This window comes from Sciurus carolinensis, chromosome 12 (genome assembly GCF_902686445.1).
Source record: "Sciurus carolinensis chromosome 12, mSciCar1.2, whole genome shotgun sequence".
In the NCBI taxonomy this organism is placed as follows: domain Eukaryota; kingdom Metazoa; phylum Chordata; class Mammalia; order Rodentia; family Sciuridae; genus Sciurus; species Sciurus carolinensis.
In genome coordinates this window covers 68,918,245-68,938,846 of record NC_062224.1, presented here as the reverse complement: position 1 = coordinate 68,938,846, position 20,602 = coordinate 68,918,245, and the positions used below count along the sequence as shown (strand labels likewise).

Below are 20,602 nucleotides of genomic sequence, written 5' to 3'. Positions count from 1 at the left end.
TGAAAGCTGTATCTGCTAAGGACAATGTGTATGTCTAGTCAGCACCTTAGATGGAATATGAAGAACATAAAGATCTATACAAACTCAAAGCAAAAGTGAGTGTGTATTATAAGTAGGAAAATATTTTTGTAAGTCTGTCAGAATTATGTTCAGTGAAGGAGTTATGATCTGTTCTAGGATTTTGCTTCATCATAGAATGAATTAAATAAGTTGTCACATATACAAGACTATCCCTCAAAAACATATCCATCAAAAACATTGTCCCAAATACAATTTGCCATTTATTTACCCTTTACACTAACTGTGATATAGGGATCGATGCACTGTCCAGCATCTTTCAGACCAATTTTCTCAATCCTGATAGTGAGCAATGTCATTCCGGGTTCCGATGGCAACCTTGGTAATAGAGTACCTGGCAACAGAGAAACCTCAATAAAAGTTAGCTCTACCAATTAACAAACAGAAAAGATACAGTCTTGCTCTTATTTAGTGACTAGGTAGGCATTATGTATTTTGATTTCCAAAACTCACAAACATCTGATGTTACACCACACTTTTTAGACAAATATTTAATAATACACAAGATAAATCTGCACTTCCATATCATATAATCACCTTTAAGTTGAAATTGTTGTTTCTTAAAAATTCACAACATTTGCGGAAGCCCAATTATAAGTATCTCATAATAGTACAATATGCTCACCTAATATTGATACTACATATGTTCATCTATATTATAATTAACATCTTAATATGAAGTGGTACAACAAAGAAAAAGTTTTTAAAATATTTGTCCTATAGTTTGAGACATTTAAGAGTGGATCAACACAACTTTTCCTTTAGTTACTCCTAATAAAGAAAATGATTAACAATCTGATACTTATGTATTTAATTGAATTATACAGTCTGACTTCCACTCTTTTCCTTATCCTATTCTGTATTCTCTCAGAAATTAGTACTAAAGAATGCTATATAAAAGAGCAACTTGTATATCTGAATTCTTTTCCATACAACAATTAAAATTTTTAAAACTAAAAACCGACCCAGAACGACATGACAACATTTGCCCACCAAAAACATATGAAGAAAAAAAATCAACTGTAGTTTGTTCCCTTTTTAAAAAAAAAAAAAACCCTATGGAGAATAGATGCAAATGAACTGATTTTAATCCAACTATGTATACAGAATCTCAACCACACTTAGAAAAGATTTTGGTAGATGTTTTTCAACTTCTGATTTTACACTGTGTTATCCTACTTTTAATGATGAGGTATTTGAAATACATGAAGCAGTCAATGTACTATATTTGAAAATAACACATTGACTGATGGCAAATGGGCTTAAGAGAATTTTGGCAGGTAATGGAAATGTTCTAAACTTGGATGGCGATGACAGACACACAACTCTATAAATGTTTCAAAAATCAATGAATTATACATTTACAGGGGGGAAATGTTATGATATGAAAATTATACCTTAACAGTGGTGTTAAAAATGTATTACAAGGGGCTGGGTTTGTAGCTTAGCATGTGTGAGTCACTGGGTTCAATTCTCAGCACCACGTGTAAAAATAAATAAAATAAAAATAAAGGTCTATCAACAACTAAAAAAATATTTTAAAAATATATTACAAGTCTTACTTTCTAATTTAAACAAACAGAAAGGCAACACAGAAAAATGCAAGAATGGGAAAGACTGGAGACTTCATTCCACTGTTGCATTAACAGACCTAAATGGGCTCAGGCTGATAACTCTAAATATGTACATAATACCTTCTACGCCATCTTCTTTTGACTGACAAATGAGAGTGCTTCTTGAAGAGGGGCTTTTCCCTGGACATCTGGGATGAACTTCAGAGTTAAGAAACACCTCTGAAACTTTATGAAAATTGTGAGTATATATATACATATATACATTTATATTTATATATATACATATATGCACATATGTATATATGTATATACATATATTAATCCGAATCTTTCAGTAGAAAAGTCCATTCTATTATATAGTATATGGCTGTATAACTATACCACAGTTTATGTACTCATTCTTGTGTTGATGGATATTTGAATTACTTCAAGTTTTTGGATATCGTTAACAAGGCTATTATACATACTCTTCTGAACATCTCTGGGTGCCCATAAGCACCCATTTCTGAAACAGAGGAATCACTAAGTCACCTGGTATGCTACCTCCATACCTACTATGTAATGACAATTTATTTCCTAAGGTGGTTGTGCCAATTTTTATCCCTAGTCCAAGTGAGGTAGTGTTCCCATTATTCCACATTCTCACCAGGCACTGTTTTCTCAGATTCTTCACTTTAGCTAATTTTGGTGTAAAGAGGTATCAATCATTTTAATTTGCATTTCTCTGAAGATTAATAAGGCTGAACACCTTTTCATATAAATCAAACTTACAAATTTCCTCTTTTCTGAATGTTTGTTCAATTACTTTGTTCACTTTTCTGCTGAGATGTGTAGCTTTTTCTTATTGAGTTGTCGTGTCTATTATTTTCCTGGATAAATGTTTTATAAATAGCTTCTTAACAGTTTCCTTTAAAATAGTTTTTTACTAGTTTTCCTTATAAAGACTTTTTGTTGAAGCATAGCATATACATTTTAAAATGCACAAATTTTAAGCACAGTTTGCTGAAATTTTCACAAAGTGAATACACCTGTATTACCAGCATCAGCTCTAGGAAAGATATGATCAGTCTCCTGGGAGTGTCCTTCCCCTCACCCCATCCCCTCACCCTGTCCAATTCACTTTTCCAAAAGATAGCAACTGTTGCTAACTTCTAACACCAACTATTAGTTTTGAATGTTTAGAATGACTTTTCTCTGTAATGGTGTCTTCTGATTATGATAAATACTTAATGCTAATATAAACAAATTTCTTAATATCTTCCTTTATAGTCAGTGCTTTTTATGTCTTATTCAAGAAAACTTCCCCACTCCAAAGTCACAAAGGTATTATCTTGTAAGCATTTTATTGTTTAGTCATTCACACTTAGTTCTATATGCCACACAGAATTATTGTCTATGGTGTGTGGTAGGAGCTTAATTTCATTCTATTCTGCATAAATACTCAATTGTCTCAGCACTACTCATTAAAAAGACTGACATTTCCCCCACTGATCTGCAGTCCCACCTCAATCATAAATCACATGGTAGTTGCTTTCTGAGTTCTCTATTTTGTCTCACTGTACTGTTTATCCTCTTACCACTAACACAGTATCTTAATTACTAAAGCTTTATAAAAGGTCTCAACATTTGGTAATGCAAATTCCGGGAACTGCAATAAAAATTCAGATGAGTTTTAGAAATAGTCCTATCTTTATAAATTGTTTCTTCTAATTCATGAACTTGTATGTATCTTTACATTTTAAAATATTATAACATTATTTAATAGAACTTTTATTTGACCTAAAGAGTCTTCAGAAATAAAGACCTATAGATCCAGGGAAAACTATTTTTATGTTTATGTTCCATGAAGAAGGGATGGCCATATAGAAATGACTGGACAAGAAGTAAGCTAATGGTAAAAGGTTGAGAAGGATTCCAGCAAGCTTTGTCTGTTCATATTCCTCTAGGCCTCTTTGTATAGCCTCTTTCCTTCTGAGCCTAGCATAGGTCCTGTCTGGAATGAGGGTCTTTAAGGAAAAGGGGAAGGGGAAGAGACACCTTTCTAGGTTTATGACTGGCTGTGGGAGAGAAAGGGATGAAGGACAGGAGGGTTGGAGGAGGGCAAAGGCTTTGCTGCTGAGGCTGTTTTGGAGACTTCAGGCTCCTTCAGTTCAATGTTCTCTGCAGGTCAAAACCCCACACTTTTGACTATCATGTTCTGACCTGACCCTGCCCACCTTCCCTCCCTTCCTCCATCCTCCTCTCTTTCCCCTTTTAAGAGGGGAATGGAGGGGGGTGGTTTAGGGAAAAACTGTGGAATGAACCTGAACTAACTTTCCAATGCACATATGTGAATATACTATGATGACACTATAATATACTATGATGACACATATATAGATAATATATGACTTATATTATCTATAAGACACTAATTTTAAAACATAAAAATTAAAAAATTAATAAAAAAAAATTATAAGACAAATGTAAATAAATAAAAAGATCAGTAAAGTGGAGGAAAGGGAACAGTAAGAGGGAGAATGGGAAGGGTAAGGGGACTGAATTGGAGCAAATTATAGTCCATGCATTTATAATTATGTCGAAACAAATCTAAAGTTCATCTAGTATTATGAATCAATTAAAAATAATGACTTCGTTGATTTAATAAAAATACATTCTCATAAACAATTCAATTGAGAGAAGTGTAAAAGAAAAGTAAAAGAAAATGTACAATTCAACATCTCACCATCCATAAAAATTATTAAAAGGTTGTAGCCATTTCAGGTGTCTCTCTAGGAATATGTATGAACACACAAGTACAAACAATTGATAAAACAGGAGTATTTTACATATGCTATTTTGAAATGAAATTGTTTATTTCCTACATAAAAGTCTTATACTTCTTTTGTTGAATTTATAATAAGGCCCTTGATATTTTCTAATACTACTGTAAATGTTATAATAGTCCATATTGTAAGTAACTATTGCTCGCGATAGAATTGGTTTGTCTGTACAGATTTTGTATCCAGGGACCATATCATCTTAGTAATCAGTTATTTATAGGTTTTTTCTCTATATATTCATAAACATGCAAATAAAGAACATCTCTTCCCTTTTATATTTTCTTTCTTTTTTCTTGTCCTAGTGCACTGGCTAGCACTTGCAAAAATTTTGAAGTAATAGACACCCTTGTTTTATTTAATTTCACCATTAAATGATATTTTCAGCTGTATCGTGTAGTCACACTTTATCAAGTTAAGGATGTGATTTGTCAAGAATTGTTTTAAAATCAAGACTGAAAGCTTTTTCTGTATTGCTGATAAGATTATGAAATCTTTCCCTTTAATCTGCTAAAGTGAACTACCTTGATATGTTAAGTTAACAATGTATTTTGAAAAAATCACTCATTAGTTCATGGAGATTTTCCTAATTATTTCCTACAGCATCCTATGTATCATAGTTTATTCCAGTGAATCGTCATATGGCAGTTATGTGATTTCTAATATTTTATCATTAAAAAAAACACCTCAGTAGAGAATCTACTGAGTGTTTTTGCCCTTTTTCTCCCTCCATATTTTTGGGGGGTGCATCTTCAAAGTAAATTCCTAGGAATGGGACTGCTAAGGGAAAAATGAATATTTATATTGTTCAAGACTGCTCAAATCCCCTCCAAAGGGACTGTACCATTTTTCTATTCCTACAAGTGATGAATAAGCACCTATTTTCCCTACGATTCAGCAATGGTAGCTTTACTTTATGTTTTTTATTAAAAGTAGAGTATATTTTTATATGTTTAAGAGATATTTTTAAATCTTGGTATGTGTCTGTATGTCTGCTATCTCTTCCTCTCTTTAGCCTAGTTTTCTAAAGTACTTCTGCTCCTTTGTTAATACAATTTAATTTTTTTATATATATTAAGAAAGTTACCTCTCTGGTATCCCCAAACAAAACAACAAAATAGAAAGTTACCTCTTTTATGTCTTATTTCCTTTATTACTTTTTTTGATAGTCAAAAGATGATTGCTTTGCAACTTTCAAAGTCAGTGAGAGATTCTTTTTGATGTTAGATTATTTTTTCCCAAGTAGATATTAAAATTGCTTTTACTTTGGGATGAGTCAATTTTATAACCTGACATCATCTAGACTTTTCAGTTGAAATGACAGGGCTGATGCTACTTTACTCCTTACCAACAATCTTTTTGACTGAGACACAGTAAGGTTTATTATAATTATTAAGCTTCTAACAATTTAATATGGAGGCAGTGATTTCAAGTCTGAATTTCTTGTCTAATTCAAGGTAGAATGTAAAACATTGTGCTCCATGACGAAGGCAGCTGACTGTGATTAAGACCACAGATTACACAGAAAAGTGTCTATTTAAGGTGTTTCACAATGCTAACATGTGCTTTCTCTTTGCATGGTCAACTCCTACATACCCAGTGAGTCCTAGTTCTGGCCAGATTTACTGAACTGCCTCAGTCCATTTTTTGCCAACCTATAACATTGGTGTACATCTCTAACCATATTGATGTGCTTTTGGCTCTGTCTTGCTGAATACATGATAAGCATCCTGAAAAGTATGGGAACTGTTCCTTTTGTATTGCATGTACAAGTAATAAAAAGATCTTTGCTGGGAAAATACTTTATCAAATGAATGACTAAATTTCCAGTCTAGAGGTTATTATGCTCTAGAAAACAAATGGCTGGAAAATATTTATCAATGAGTGAAGAAATAATAAACATAAAAGAAGATCAAATACTAAAGTAATATGCCATCTATAGCCCCCAAGTTATATGAGAAAAGTAGCATGTTTGTGCATCAAAGATAAAACCATATGATGGTTGTAAATTGAGGCAAAGCATTAAAAGGAACATTTCTAAATGAAAAATTAACATATCCAATTACATAGTGTAATAGGAGAAAAAGTCTACTACATTCATAAAATTCAAAGACTAGGATAAGAAAGAAATCATTACACATAATCCAGTGTAAACTATGCTTTTCCAACTAGATCATTTGCTGTCAGATCTAGAACAAAGATCAGAATAAACATTCTTCCACATGGAATTGATACATAAATAAGAAATGTCTGAACATTTGTGAGTATTTGTGATTAGCCAGGTCCTATTCTAATCCTCTCTCTACATTAACTCATCTAGTCCTCACAACAGTAGGTGGTAATATTAGTTCCATTTTTCAGAAGTGAAAAGGCACAGAAAACTAAATTATCCATAATCACACAGCAGTTTGGTCAAAGTCCATGCTTCTAACCATCATGTCCCATTTTAACATCTTTAATTGTCCATAAAGTCTTAAAAGGAACTGCAGGAGAACCTGCCCATCTCAAGCTCCTTAACATAATCACATATACAAAGTTCCTTTTGCCATGTAACATAACAGTTACAGGTCCAAAAGATTAGAACGTAGACAAGTTTGTGAGGTCACTATTACTGTCTCATACTTTTAAATATGGAAAGTTCTACATGTCTACAGCTGTTAAAACCAAGATTATTCTTAGAGTTCTCTGGAATCCCATGGATGTCCTTGAGCTGTCACTAAGAACTCCAAGTAAGGGAGTGATTAGAAAAGAATAACATTTGAACTTTGTGTACCAGGCAATGCACATTCACAGGAAAGACAGAGACTGGGCAGCCCAGACAACAATATGCTGATAGGTCTTTGAGACTCATATGGCAGTGAGCAGCAGGACAATGTTCACTTGGATGATTCCATTTTCAGTTTTCACTGCAAAATAAAGAAAGTCACTGGTAGCTGGTGAGCTCTAAATTGTACAGAAGACAGCAGGCACCTCTTTTCTGACTTATCTGCTCTAACCATCTCTTATGCACCAACCAGAGCAAGCATACTCCCACTGATGTCAAAGAGAATTGGAGGGAATTTCTCAATTCAGTGTGATTTCTGATGAAGAGATACAGGAACTGGGAGAGGAAAATTCTGAGCCTAAAGCTAAAGATAACCTAAAGGTAATGACAATGAATTACAAGGTTTGGACCACTACTGCAATAGGGGACACAAAAAAGTGCATCTTGATGATGGAAACTGTTTATTAACAGGTTGTACTTAGGCAAAAACTCAAGTTGCTCTATTCTACTGTGCTTCATCTGTGGAAAACAATTTATGAAGGTAGCTACGGATTCCCCAAATGGCTGTTTGTTAAACAAAGCAAGTTCGCTCAAGAATGTTTTAAAAACTTTCTAAAAGCATCTGACCTAGCTAACAATGTTACAGCTACTGCCACTGTGGGAGGGGACTGTACAAGCAAGGACTCTGCCTCTGCTGAGCATCCCACAACACTGACAGACCCAGCAATGGGCACCACTCTACCTGCAACAGGTATAGAAAACAGTGGGAGAGCATTTGTAGTCCCTTGTCCCCTACCCACAACTTCTCTGTTCCAAGAGGAGGCTGAGAAAAATGAAGGTCTGAGTACAGAATATGATGGACTCACATTCAGTAGTTCTCTGTGTACCATAGAGATTATGGAGAACCAGACAATGAAAGGACCACCGGACTCAGGGTAAGGGGTCTGCAGTGACACAGATATGAAGGTCAGTGGAATCCTTTAAGACCCTGTCCTCACATATAGAAGAGGAAGACAGTCATTTTTTTTCTTTTCAGCTTTTTATTTTGCTTTTAAAAAATTGCTATTGTTTACATCACATATCATACCATACAGAAGACTTTTTCTTCTAGTCCAAAAATGGAAATGGCATTCCATGCCACTGATGGTCTTTGTTCTAAAATAGTACATTTGTCTAGATCAGAACATTAAAGAAGAAAATTATCAAAGATTATATCTTTTGAAAATATACTGATTTGAGTTTGCTTATTCAGTAATGTCATTTGCTTGACTTTTTATATGATATTGTACAGATGTTCATCACAGGCATTGGTTATTTCAAGGGAGAGGTGAATCAGTCCTTATTTTATTTTGCCTTGGTGTTTGATAATCAGTTAAATGTCATGAACAAGGAATACAAATTTTTTGTTGATACTTTTAAGACAGAAATCAATCTAATACCTAAAATGTAGACTACACATGATCACGTATCTGATAATATGTGTTTTCATTGTTTTAGATTTATCCTACTTGTAATTAAATCCATGTCTGGTACTACCAATTTAGTGTCTGTCACACAACTATATTTAAGTGCACATTTCTTTGTGATTTTAAAATGCAATAAAAAGGATATATATAATACTATTTTCTATTATTTTGGGATAACTTTTAACACAATTTAAAGTAATGATATTGTCAAACTGGCCATAATACTTGGTAGATGGCATAAAACATGAAATGGGTCTTAAAATCTAGCAACAGAAAATTTTTGCAATTTGTACTGCACACAGATATAACATTATGGATATATCATTATTTGTCTGAATTAATAAATTCAATTTAGAGGTAGAAACTGTGTGAAAATATGAAAACATATATACAATTTCTCTTGTCTGGCAACTGATTAGTAGTTGAGGAACTTCTCCAAGCTTCCAAGATAAAAGAGTTTAAAATTGTAAGAAGTTTATTCACTTTAAAATTATTTTAAAAGTTTGAAAAAAATCGTAGGGGTCATTATCATTTAAATAATAATGTTTCTAGGTCTGTAGAATAAAAATTATACCCGATTAAATTTGTTTGTATGTAGATTATGAGTATGCTCTTATTTTTTTCTTTATTGACTGGAACTAGAAATATATATTTTTCTGTGTTCAGAAATATGTGATTTGGATGATGGCTGAATTATAAATGTTACTATTACATATGGAAAAAAGTAACTTAATAAACATGCTCACAAAACCTGGGATGAGTCAGTGGGTGTGTGCTTCATGTAGAGATGCCATTTAGCAGGCAAAGAAGAGTTACCAACAGGTGTTGGGTTGAAAAGTGAGTGTACAGAGTACTTTCAAGAAAAAGCAGGCCAGATGTTGCTGAGAGCTTTGAAGAAGAAAAGCCTACTCAATAGACATTTCCTATGAACCAATCTCTGCAAAGCTCTGGAGAAAAACTTTGACTTTAAATAAGATTATTCATGGATAAGAAAACCAAAACGAACGAACAAAAAAAATAAATTAATTAATTAAAAAAAAATAAAACCAGGCACAATGGTGCTTGCCTGTAATCCCAGCAATTCATCAGGTTAAGGCAGGAAAGGCCAGCAAGTTTGAGTCCAGCCTGGGCAACTTAGCAAGATCCTGTCTTAAAATAAAAAATAAATCAAAGGGTTGGGGATGCAGCTCAGTGCGTAGAGCACCCCTGAGTTCAATCCCCAGTACTGCAAATAAACAAACAAAAAACAAATTATAAAAAGGAAATCTTGAAATGAGCACCCCTGAGTTCAATCCCCAGTACTGCAAATAAACAAACAAAAAACAAATTATAAAAAGGAAATCTTGAAATGTGCTTGGGCTTGAGATTGATAAAGAATATCAACAAGTCTTAAAACTACTGAAAACCTGCTAGGAGAACTAGAAAAAACATACAAAAAGATTCTGTGAATAATAAAGATTAGCATTCAGCCTCAGAACACTTGGTGTCTCTGTGTGCTGTTTCTCCATCGCGCTGATACCTCCCATCCACCTAGGACCCCTGACCGCTGCTAGGGCTGGACCCTTGCACCGGACAACTTCAAATGGTATTTTCCTTTTCTTTCAATATAAGTATATGACTGGATGAAGGACTCCTGTTCTGATTATTCTGCTCAGCTTGAGAATTTGAGACTTTGAGAGAGAGGAAATTCTTGGTGAGCTGGAGTTTAACTGCATACTTCAGTTGTATTTACTGCTTGACCCTAGATATGTTCTGAATTTCTGTGAAAGAAGGATGCCCTAATATTCATGGAACAGCAATGAATATTTTGCTGTGTGGGCAAGAAAAAAACTGCACTTCAGATGAAAATTAAAACTATATTTGATTAATTCTCAAGTTCAACTCAGAATAAATATTTATTTATGTAGGAAAAAACAAGAACAAGTTTGATATTAAAGAAGTAAATTTCATTCTTCATTTTGAGTTTCAAAATAAGATTTTTATATATATCTAAGACTACAAAAAGATGAAGAAACACAACAAAAGTATAATAATATTGAAATTGCTAGGCCTATGTTTAAACTTGATTAGGTTACTCAGAAATATTTTTAAAAATCTTATATAAATTGTATCATGGCTATTTATCCATGTGGTATTAGGAATCAAATGCAAGGGTCTCACACAGGTAAGACAAGTGTTCTACCACTGAGTTACATCCCTAGTTCTTTTTATTGCCCACACTGGCCTCAAACTTGCAATCCTCCTGCCTCATTCTCCCAAGTAGCCAGATTATAAGTGTATACCATCATACCTGGCCAGTTATTTTTTTATTTGCATTATTTTGGTCTGTCATTTTAGTAGCTTTACTATTCAACATGGCAAATAAATTTTCAGGTAATAAATAACAGGTTATAAATTTTATCGTCTATTTAAATGAAATCTACTGAGATTACCTTAAGAAAAGTTAACTTCTATTTGGACTTAAGGCAGTCACTTAACAAAAGTGTATTGTTTGCCTTATGAGACTTGAAAGTTTTGAAAATGATATTAATATCAAGGAAAGGTTTAACAACTTTTTATTCTTTCCAAGAAGGTTGGATAAAAATGAATTTTTAGTTTTAAATGGAAAGAAACTACTTTGGTCATACCATACCCATATACTATACCTCATCTCATTAGGTTAACCGTAGTAGTGTTCAGCATGTATGTTTGCCAAGACTCATAAAGTTGCACACTAAAAAGCATGCCTTTTATATATGTAAGTGACACCTTAATAAGCCTGACTTTTTAAAAAAAGATCACAATAAGCTAGATGCTGTGGCGCAAGCCTGAATCCCAGTGTCTTGGGAGGCAGAGACAGGAGGATCCCGAATTCAAGACTAGTCTCAGCAACTCATTGAGGCCCCAGCAAGTGAGATCCTATCTCAAAGTAAAAAATAAGAAGGGCTGAGGATGTGGCTCACTGGTGAAGTGCCCCGTGTTAAATCCTCAGTACCAAAAAAGAAAAAAAAAAAGTCACAACAAACTTACAATTATATAAATTACATAAAATAAAGGTAAGAAAAATGCTATGATTCTTAGAAGCACATTGCTATGATAATGTAGCACAACAGCCTCATCATCACTGCAATCTTGGTGTCCGCAGTATAACAAAAAATTTTTTTCCTATCCTACAATAAAGATAAAGGTTAAATGTCCTTTTACTGTTTCAATGACATTTTCGATGAATATAATTTTATAAGTTATTTTTCAATGACACAGGTCCTGGAAAATATGATCCCAAATCATATATAGCCAATTGAACTACATGTACTCTTTCTTACTTTGGGGAAAAATAATTCAGGGAATAGAAGGGTTTAGCAAGCTTTCTGTATCTCTGAAATGAAATACCAAAATGCTATATCAGAATACAAAAATTTACTTACTTTGGGCTTAATCTTTCCTAGCAAATGGATTTAAATTAAGAGTTTCTTTTCAACTCAGCAACCTGAACTCCATATAAAGACCTTAATCTGTCCATTTCATGACTTACATCATTTGCTTCAAGGATCTTGTTTGCTGCAGAAGTATAGCAAGTAGCAAACAACCAAACCAGAAATTTATAGAAATGGACTCTATTTCAATTATAGCATGTGGTTTGAAAAAGAAATAAAAATTACAGAAATTTTATCAAATTTATTTACTTTATTATTCCAGCAATCTTGAAATTTCCCACAATATGAAAAAATGAAGTAAAATATAGCTCTTTCTTCATAAAGAAAATCAGAAATAATGCCCTTGTACAAAAGAAACATTAACAAAAACATCTATGGTGACTGTAATTTTTCCAATAATACTATGGTGTAGGTACTGTTATCACCATTTAGAGGTGATAATGAAAACAGAGTAGCCATCATTACCATCCAGCAAATGAAAGGTACCATGCTAAACACTTTGAATATGGTGCCTTAATTTTCACAGTAACCCTATGAAAGAGGCACTGTCATTATCTCCATTTATAAAGAATCAGGTATAGTCACTCAACTACTGATTGGCAGATGTTAGACCCAAACGCACAGGTATCTAATTGGTCTAAGCTTACACAGTTTACACTTCAAATGCCTTCTCCCAAAGGGTATTTAAAATGCTGGAACATGACTTTAATTACAAAGTTATCTGAGTGACACACAAAACACTATATTTAACTATACCATAAAGCATAAAAAGTCATTAAAAAATGCATCACAATATTACAGCATACTGCTACACTTCTAAAAATGAACTAGTTTATCAGAAGTAAAAACAAGAAAGTATAGAAGTGGAAGAGGCAAATTTTACCCAGGGTGCTTGACTAGGGTATTTATAGCCTTGTCAAGATCTTCCATAAATAAAAAAGACTTGCTGTATATTCTTTATTTCCCTGATGAAGGCAACTGTTTAGTATCTGTTCCCCCAGGTCTAGGTTTCACAATCATAATATGATTTAAGAAGGGCTTGATAATATAAAGAAAAGAATTAACATAGCAAGCCTGAGGCAGTTACTCTACAAAGTCTGCTTACAATGTTGGTCCATGGATGGCACCATGAGAATCTGGATTTGAGCAGGGTTCCCATAATGCCCTGATAAGAAGGATCACTATGTATAAACTGTCCATGCAAACAATATGGTTTATGCTGAACACCTGCTTTCTTCCTGGAGTTTGGAGTCTGGAGTTTTGGTCCATGCTAAGTGAAGGGATCCTATACGGGGCTCAGACTCCAAAAAGTGCCTTGTGCACTGAATCTCTAAGGCACTTCCTCAACAGACTATATTTTGTATTTTACAGGTGTTATTACAACTTATTGAGGGAATTAAGTACGTATTTGACTCTAATGGGAGAGGACTCTTAGAAGTTCCCTCTGGAATTTGCCAATGTGCTTTTTCCCTTTGCTAATTTTGTTCTTGTGTTTTCTTGTACTAACTCAGAATACAACTGTGAGTACAACTATGTGCTGAGTCCTGTGAGTTGTCTTAGCAAATCACTAAACATGGGATGTTTTGAGGATCCTTGACACAAATAGTAAGACACTTTTACACTAAAGCAGTAGCTACTGCTAACAGCGTTGCCATGAAAATTTGCTTAAGATTGGCATACCTGGAGATGTTTTACTCTTCACTAAAAAGTAGCAAAGTAAGTTCCAAATACCTGACCTTCAATTACATAATGTACGTTTTGTACCCACCAGGAACTCTAGCAGGAAAAGAATCAGGAGACCCTGCTCCAGCACCACCTTCTTCTTCATCTTCTTCAAATTCCAAATGCTCTTCCTCACCAGGTGCTAAAATTCTTCTATATAAAAAAGGACAAAAAAATTAGTGAACTACACCACTTAATACACCAGTTAACCCTCATAGTCACTAACTTCCTAGATAAGATGTTGATTATTAGGTTGATATTGATATGAATGTCAATGTTAATCATCTCATTGCTACCAATGATATCAATGATACCAAATTTGATAGGAAAAACACAAGTATTTGAAAAACAGGCATAAAACAGATAATAAAATGAGAAGACAAATATTGGTGCTTATTTATTTACCTTAATGGGACAGGCTGAACATCAAATGGAAATTCTTTATTATAGGTGAGAATATTCTTTAGGACTAGAATAAAAAGATAAACATTAACCTTCCATAGATAAAAACCACTTTATCTCTTAAATTGATAATTTTAATCATATTTTATAATATATTAATCACACATTAATATATATTTTAAAATTCCCAGTCTCACTATCATTTTAAGACTGTAATTGACTATTGAATGTCTTAGAAAAATAAAAATATCCATAGTGGACTCCAGATACCATTATTTTATTTTCAGAGTATTTTACAATTTCCAAGGTAAGTCTCAGAGCCCTCACAGAAAGTGAACTCCAAAAAACAGTTCTCCTATGTACAAGGTCCTAGGTGAGACATGGGGTAACAGAGAAAGAGAATACCTCTTCTCTGAAGTATTTTAATTAAAAGATTGATATTGAAGATGACCAATTAAAGAAAGATACATAATCATATCTTATTATTTATCTTGAGTAGATTTCCCTCAACACTATCAAATTAGTAAGGTTTGTAGCAGCAAGGTTATAATTCTAATATTCTTTTTATGATAAAATTTATTATATACATATATACAACACACAGTGGAATTTCTTCTTAAGAGAAATCTTCAAACAACCTGATGGTATCACCTTTTGTGTCCTGGTTGTGGTCAATCTATACTCCAATGATTACGTTCTGGCATGTAAGCCTACAGATGTTCTACAATTCTACCTATGTCTGGAGAAGTACTGTCTGAAATTTAGTGTTTCATTTTCAACTTTATGGGTTCCTAGTGACTACCTGCAATGACATCACGGTGAATATTTAGCATTATTAATTAGGCAACCCAGAAGGCTCCCATGGTTTTTTACTCTAATTACTCAGCCTTTAATTTTGGAGTCCTGCAGTTTAGTTAAAAGGAGGGTGGCATATTGGATTCCTAAAGGAGGAAATTCAAAAAGCACAGGTTGTAATTACATGACTTATTCCAATAGGAGTCAGATTTGTTTATCAGACTTCTTATATGTGTTCTCTCCTAAATCATCTGGTGAGAAAGTTGGAAACTTGTGCCTAGATTCTCACTCATTACTCATTTGTATTCTCTCTCCCTTTAGCTCTTCCTCTTCCTTTCTCTCTCTTTCTTCTTCTCAACAAATGCATACTGAGTACCCACAATATTCCAATCCCTGTTTTAGGTGCTAAAGATACACATTAATCAAGAACTCATATATGGACCTTAGACCCTACTAAGGAAAAGCAGACAATAAATGTGCAAACAAATAAATAAGATAATGTAAGACTATGATTAGTGTATGAAGGCTACAAACAGAATGCTGTGTAAAAACAGAGAACTCAGTGGAGTAGTCAAGGTGGATAGGGTCTCTCAAAACTAAACTGCAAGAAGACATCTGAGCCAAGCCTTGGGATGAGAGGAATCATACACAAGTAGCTCTAGCATAAGAGCTTCCCAGGTATTAGTGAACAGGCTGGAGCAACAACAAAGGCTCCAAGAAGGAAACAGTTTGCCTTGTTCAAGGCATAGAAAGGACTGTGGAGCTTAAGTCTGACAAGCAAGGGGGATGAAGATCAAAGTAGGTTTAAATCAAAACCTAGCCCTATGATTACACCAATGACTTAAACATTTACATAATATTCTGAATCTCCACAATTTTAAAATGAGAATGCTACTTCCTTTATAGACTGTTGAGAGAATTAAAGCTAAATACATACATATGAAATGGCAAGGGAAAATTTAAAGTACCATGTAAGTCTGCATGGTTATATGGTCATTCATTCCCTCCATGACTTTCTTGATCTAGCTAACTAGAATCCTAATAATTCTAATCTAAGAAGCACTGATTATTTTTTAATATAATAACATCCTTTCTATACTTTTGTATGATCATTGTTACTAAACTAGTAATTCAACTCAATAAATATTAATAAATAATATTTATTAATATTGATCACTTATACAACAATGGAACAGACACCAAGAATGGGGAGCAGGTAACCAAAAAGATCAAGTCTCACTCATATCAGAAACAAAAACACAGAAATGATCATATTGTAATAATAGTCTAATGAAAAGGGGAAAAAAATCAAGGCTTTTAAAAAATATATATAAGACAACACCAATTTTAAAAAGTTGATCCTGTTTAGGTAGCAAGGATCTGTAATCCCAGGTACCAAATGGTTGAGGCAGGAGGATTGCAAGTTCAAGGTCTGCCTGAGCAACTTAGTGAGACCCTGCCTCAAAATAAAAAATAAAAATAAAAAGGACTGGAAATGTAGCTCAGTGGTAAAGCATCCCTGGGTTCAATCCCGAGTACTGCAAAAAAAAAAAAAAAAAAAAAAGATTGTGGCTATTAAGAATATCTTGCATAGAGGAATTAAACAGTATTTTCTTTTCTTTGGTATCAAATCTCTGAAGAGGAAATATTTGCTTTAGAATAATAGGTTCTTGTTATATTGTTTTTATAAGTTAAAGTATTATCAAATTTTAATTTATGTTAATAATTTTAGAAAAAAACCATTGTTTTACTTTCTATAACTGTAGTATAGATTTTCATTTTCAACAACTATGGAATAACAGATTCTATTTTTCTTTTAAAATAGGGTTCCACCTTAAACTTTTAATAGGGTTTCTTTCCACCAATACTAGTAATGATGTTTTAGGAGGCTCCGAAGAACAGCTTATAATTTCACAAAAGATATTATCATAAGCATGAAGTATGTCATGAATTGGGGATTCACCAGCTCATTTGGCAGAACTTACACGCTTAGGACCACTACATGGCAGACACCTGACAATGTACTCCACTGGTGAAAATTCAGCACTCCCAGCTTGCTCTCTCAGAGCATGGCCCTACCACCCTCCTGAAGCTTACATTCAAAAGATGACACACAGGCAAATATCAAAATGTGTTCTGCTTTTGTGACTGACGTGTTTCATTTTTGTGGTAGGAAAAATGGGCAGTTGCTTCAATTTTGAAAGGTTATTTTTTAAATTATAGGAAAAGATTCCTTCAAAACATTCAAATCTATTTAACTCGACATGAATTTGCCAAGTTCATACTATACTTAAAGCATTCAATAGGCTCTGTAGGGGAAAAAAAGTTCATTCATGATCTCTTCGAGGACTGAAACAAATACAAGTGAGAATAACACACGAGAGTCTGATAATGGACAGTTAAAATGCTCCTATACAGGAGAGGAGGCAGAGTTTAATATGCCTAAGCACAGCAGAGAAAGGATTTCTGTGGAGTCCTGAAGGATGGATTAATGGAAGGGAATTTTGCAGGGTGGTGGGGAGTCATACTTGAGTAAGCAGCAGTACATTACTGACATTAACATAAGAAAAAATGACTCAACTTTCATGATCATAGTTTTATTACTTTTCAGAAAGAATGTAAAAGCTTTCAAAATGTTGAAGAAAAGAACACATTAGCCAAATAAACCAGTCAAGAGTTGGGGATGTAGCTCTGTGGTAGAACACTTGCCTCATATGGGCAAGGACCTGGGTTCGATCCCTAGCACCACAAAAAATAAAAAAATAAGTAAGTAAATAAAGAAATATTTTTTAAAAATATTAAAGAAAGGAAGCCAGCTAAGTCCAACATATTCAAAGTTAGATTCATTTTTTTTCCTTAGAAGAGGTGTGACTAAAGGCAAGCTTGATTAAGTACACTTACTCTGAAATATTGCTAAATACCAATTTGTAGAAAATATTTAATTCCAACATAATTAACTCACAATAAGTACCCTGCTTTGATAAATTCAAAATTGCAGTCTATCCTACTGATACAGTATACCCATTTATATTCCTTTGAGAAGCAAGAGCAAAATTACAATCACCTAAAAGCATCAAGAAAGGAAAAGTACAAATGAAAACATTATATAAAGTATAATAAATGAATTTCCCAAATTCTCTTTCCATTCCTATCCAAATCTTTTTTAAAAAGCCCAAAAAATGTAATGCCTTTTAGTCTCATCTTCCACTAATTACATGGGTCAATAATTTCTCAGGAGTTTGAAATGGAGGGCTAGATTTAGGACTGATGTCAGTACTGCACCATTACAGGTATTAATAACAGTGTAGTGAAAGAAACACAGCTTGGTCTAGGTGACCCTAACACCCATCCCTGGAATTTACAAGGTACAAGGTAACTGGCAAGTAAATGTCAGTGTTGTCTTAGCAAAATGCAACTGAGAGGATTTGAGTGCTTAGCATATACATGCTACTCTAAAAACATGGCAATCAATGAAAGATCTTGTGAGGCAATAGAAGGAGTTGAGCATGTTTAGAGGAAGAGATAATAAATATACAGAATAAAAAGTACACAATCTTTTTTTTTTTTTTTTGGGTGCTGGGGATCGAACCCAGGGCCTTGTGCTTACAAGGCAAGCACTCTACTGACTGAGCTATCTACCCAGCCCAAAAGTACACAATCTTTACAACCATCCTATGTACCTATAAGATTCTTAAATTTTATTTGTAAACAAACAACTAATGGAAAATAGTGACTAAATAAGAAGCCAAAATCCTAATTATTTTTTATCATAAAAAACTGAGGGCTCGGGAGGTAGCTCAGTGTATAACAACTGTTATAAGCTTTTATTTAAAGCCATCAGTGTGTTTTTTCAAAATAATCTTATATGAAGCCAGTCATAAAAGATCATATATCATGATTTCATTTAAATAAAATGTCTAGAATAGGACAATTTATAGACAGAAATCAAACTAAAGGTTGCCTAGGGCTGGGAATTGAAAGGGATTTTAGGGGGATGGCAAGAAGTGAGTGACTGCTGATAGAAACTGGGTTTCTTCTTAGGGTGATAAAAATGTCCTAAATTAATTGTGGTGGTGTCTACACAACTCTTCCAATTACTAAAAAAGCTGAACTTTATACTTTAAATGGGTGAATTGTGTGGTGTATGAATTACATCTCAATCTTATACGAAGTATTTATTAATGTTTTTGAAATATCATAAAATTCTAGGTGCAAAAAAATAAAATTTTGTGAGAAATGTTACATTGATTGGCATCCTTATATACACTGGATGTAAGTATAAGAACTATTTCTGAATATAAAATGTGTCTCTTATTACATCTCCAGCTCTTATGATCTAGGGTTGGTGATGCAGCTCAGTGGTAAAGCACTTGCCTGGCACGTGTGGGATCACGGGTTTGATCCCCAGAACCGCAAAGAAACAAGTTTATGGTCTGGATTACATAAAGTAACCAAACTATTAAAATGACAGAGTTCATCAGAAATTCTTGCCATATTCAGAAGGATGGTGTTCTGAAGAGATGAAATATGATCACCTAAAATTGTGGAAAAGCCACCAGAATCACAACAAATCTGCTATGCATTCCTATGTTGTTGTCTGTCGTTAACTTCTCTCTTCCAACCCAAACAATATCAGAAAATCAGATCCCCTTCAATAGACTCTGAGAATCCTTTTCCTGTCCTCAATCTGCAATACAGTCACATTTCAGCTACCTCAATACCAATAAGTATATCTTTGTTAGACTTGTTATAAATGAATTCGACATTGGTAGTTTGTGGAATTTAGATGAACATTCTCTTCAGCTTGTTTTTTTTTTTTTTTGGGGGGGGGTGAGACTGGGGATTGAATTCAGGAGCACTGGATTACTGAGCTACATCCCCAGCCCTATTTTGGTATTTTATTTAGAGACAGGGTCTCACTGAGTTGCTTTGCGCCTCGCTTTTGCCGAGGCTGGCTTTGAACTTGAGATCCTCCTGTCAGTCTCTTGAGCTGCTGGGATTATAGGCGTGTGCCACCACACTCAGTTCTTTAGTTCTTAAAATTTTATTTTTTACCTCTTACCCAAAGCGTGTTCACATTAAGGACTGCACTAGTGTGAACTGAGCTAGAATGACAAATGTCCTGAGATTTAGGCCCTGCTCAGCTACTAGGGGTTGAAGTGAAAAAGGGCAAATAATTTCATCGCTTTCTTCAATAGAGAATGTGACCTTAAGTCTAAGACTACTTTCTGTTTGAAAATGCTTTAATTTAATGATATCCTACTTAGAAATCTTATTTAACAGATGGATAAGTAAAATGTTTCATAAATACACTGAGATGCACAATCTTATCTCCATGAAAGAAGAGTACATTAACTTACATTCATTCAGTCATATTCAACACTGTCCCTTTGCCAATACTGTAGACATTTCTTCTAAGAGAGCAATCATTAGAAAGAGTAGAAAGGCTTTATTTGGCAGCATCCTAACCACCAAAATATTTGAAGAAATTTTTTACTTTAAAAAGATTTGAAGAAGGGAAAAAAATGGAGACTTTGTAGTGCATCCCCAATATCCGGACTGTAGTTTC

At 33.8% G+C, this 20,602-nt stretch overlaps 1 protein-coding gene across 2 annotated transcripts in view; it reads right to left on the bottom strand.

Moving 5' to 3' along the window:
- Aida (axin interactor, dorsalization associated) overlaps window positions 1-20,602 on the bottom strand; it is a 48,419-nt gene that overhangs the window by 11,599 nt on the left and 16,218 nt on the right. The window contains exons 5-7 of one of the 2 annotated variants that reach the window (XM_047520141.1): window positions 14,242-14,305; window positions 13,883-13,989; window positions 290-412 (exon numbers count right to left, since the gene is read on the bottom strand). In XM_047520141.1, the coding sequence (XP_047376097.1) occupies window positions 290-412; window positions 13,883-13,989; window positions 14,242-14,305 (294 nt within the window). The remainder of the gene's footprint in view (window positions 1-289; window positions 413-13,882; window positions 13,990-14,241; window positions 14,306-20,602) is intronic. The other variant, XM_047520142.1, reaches the window with a different exon arrangement.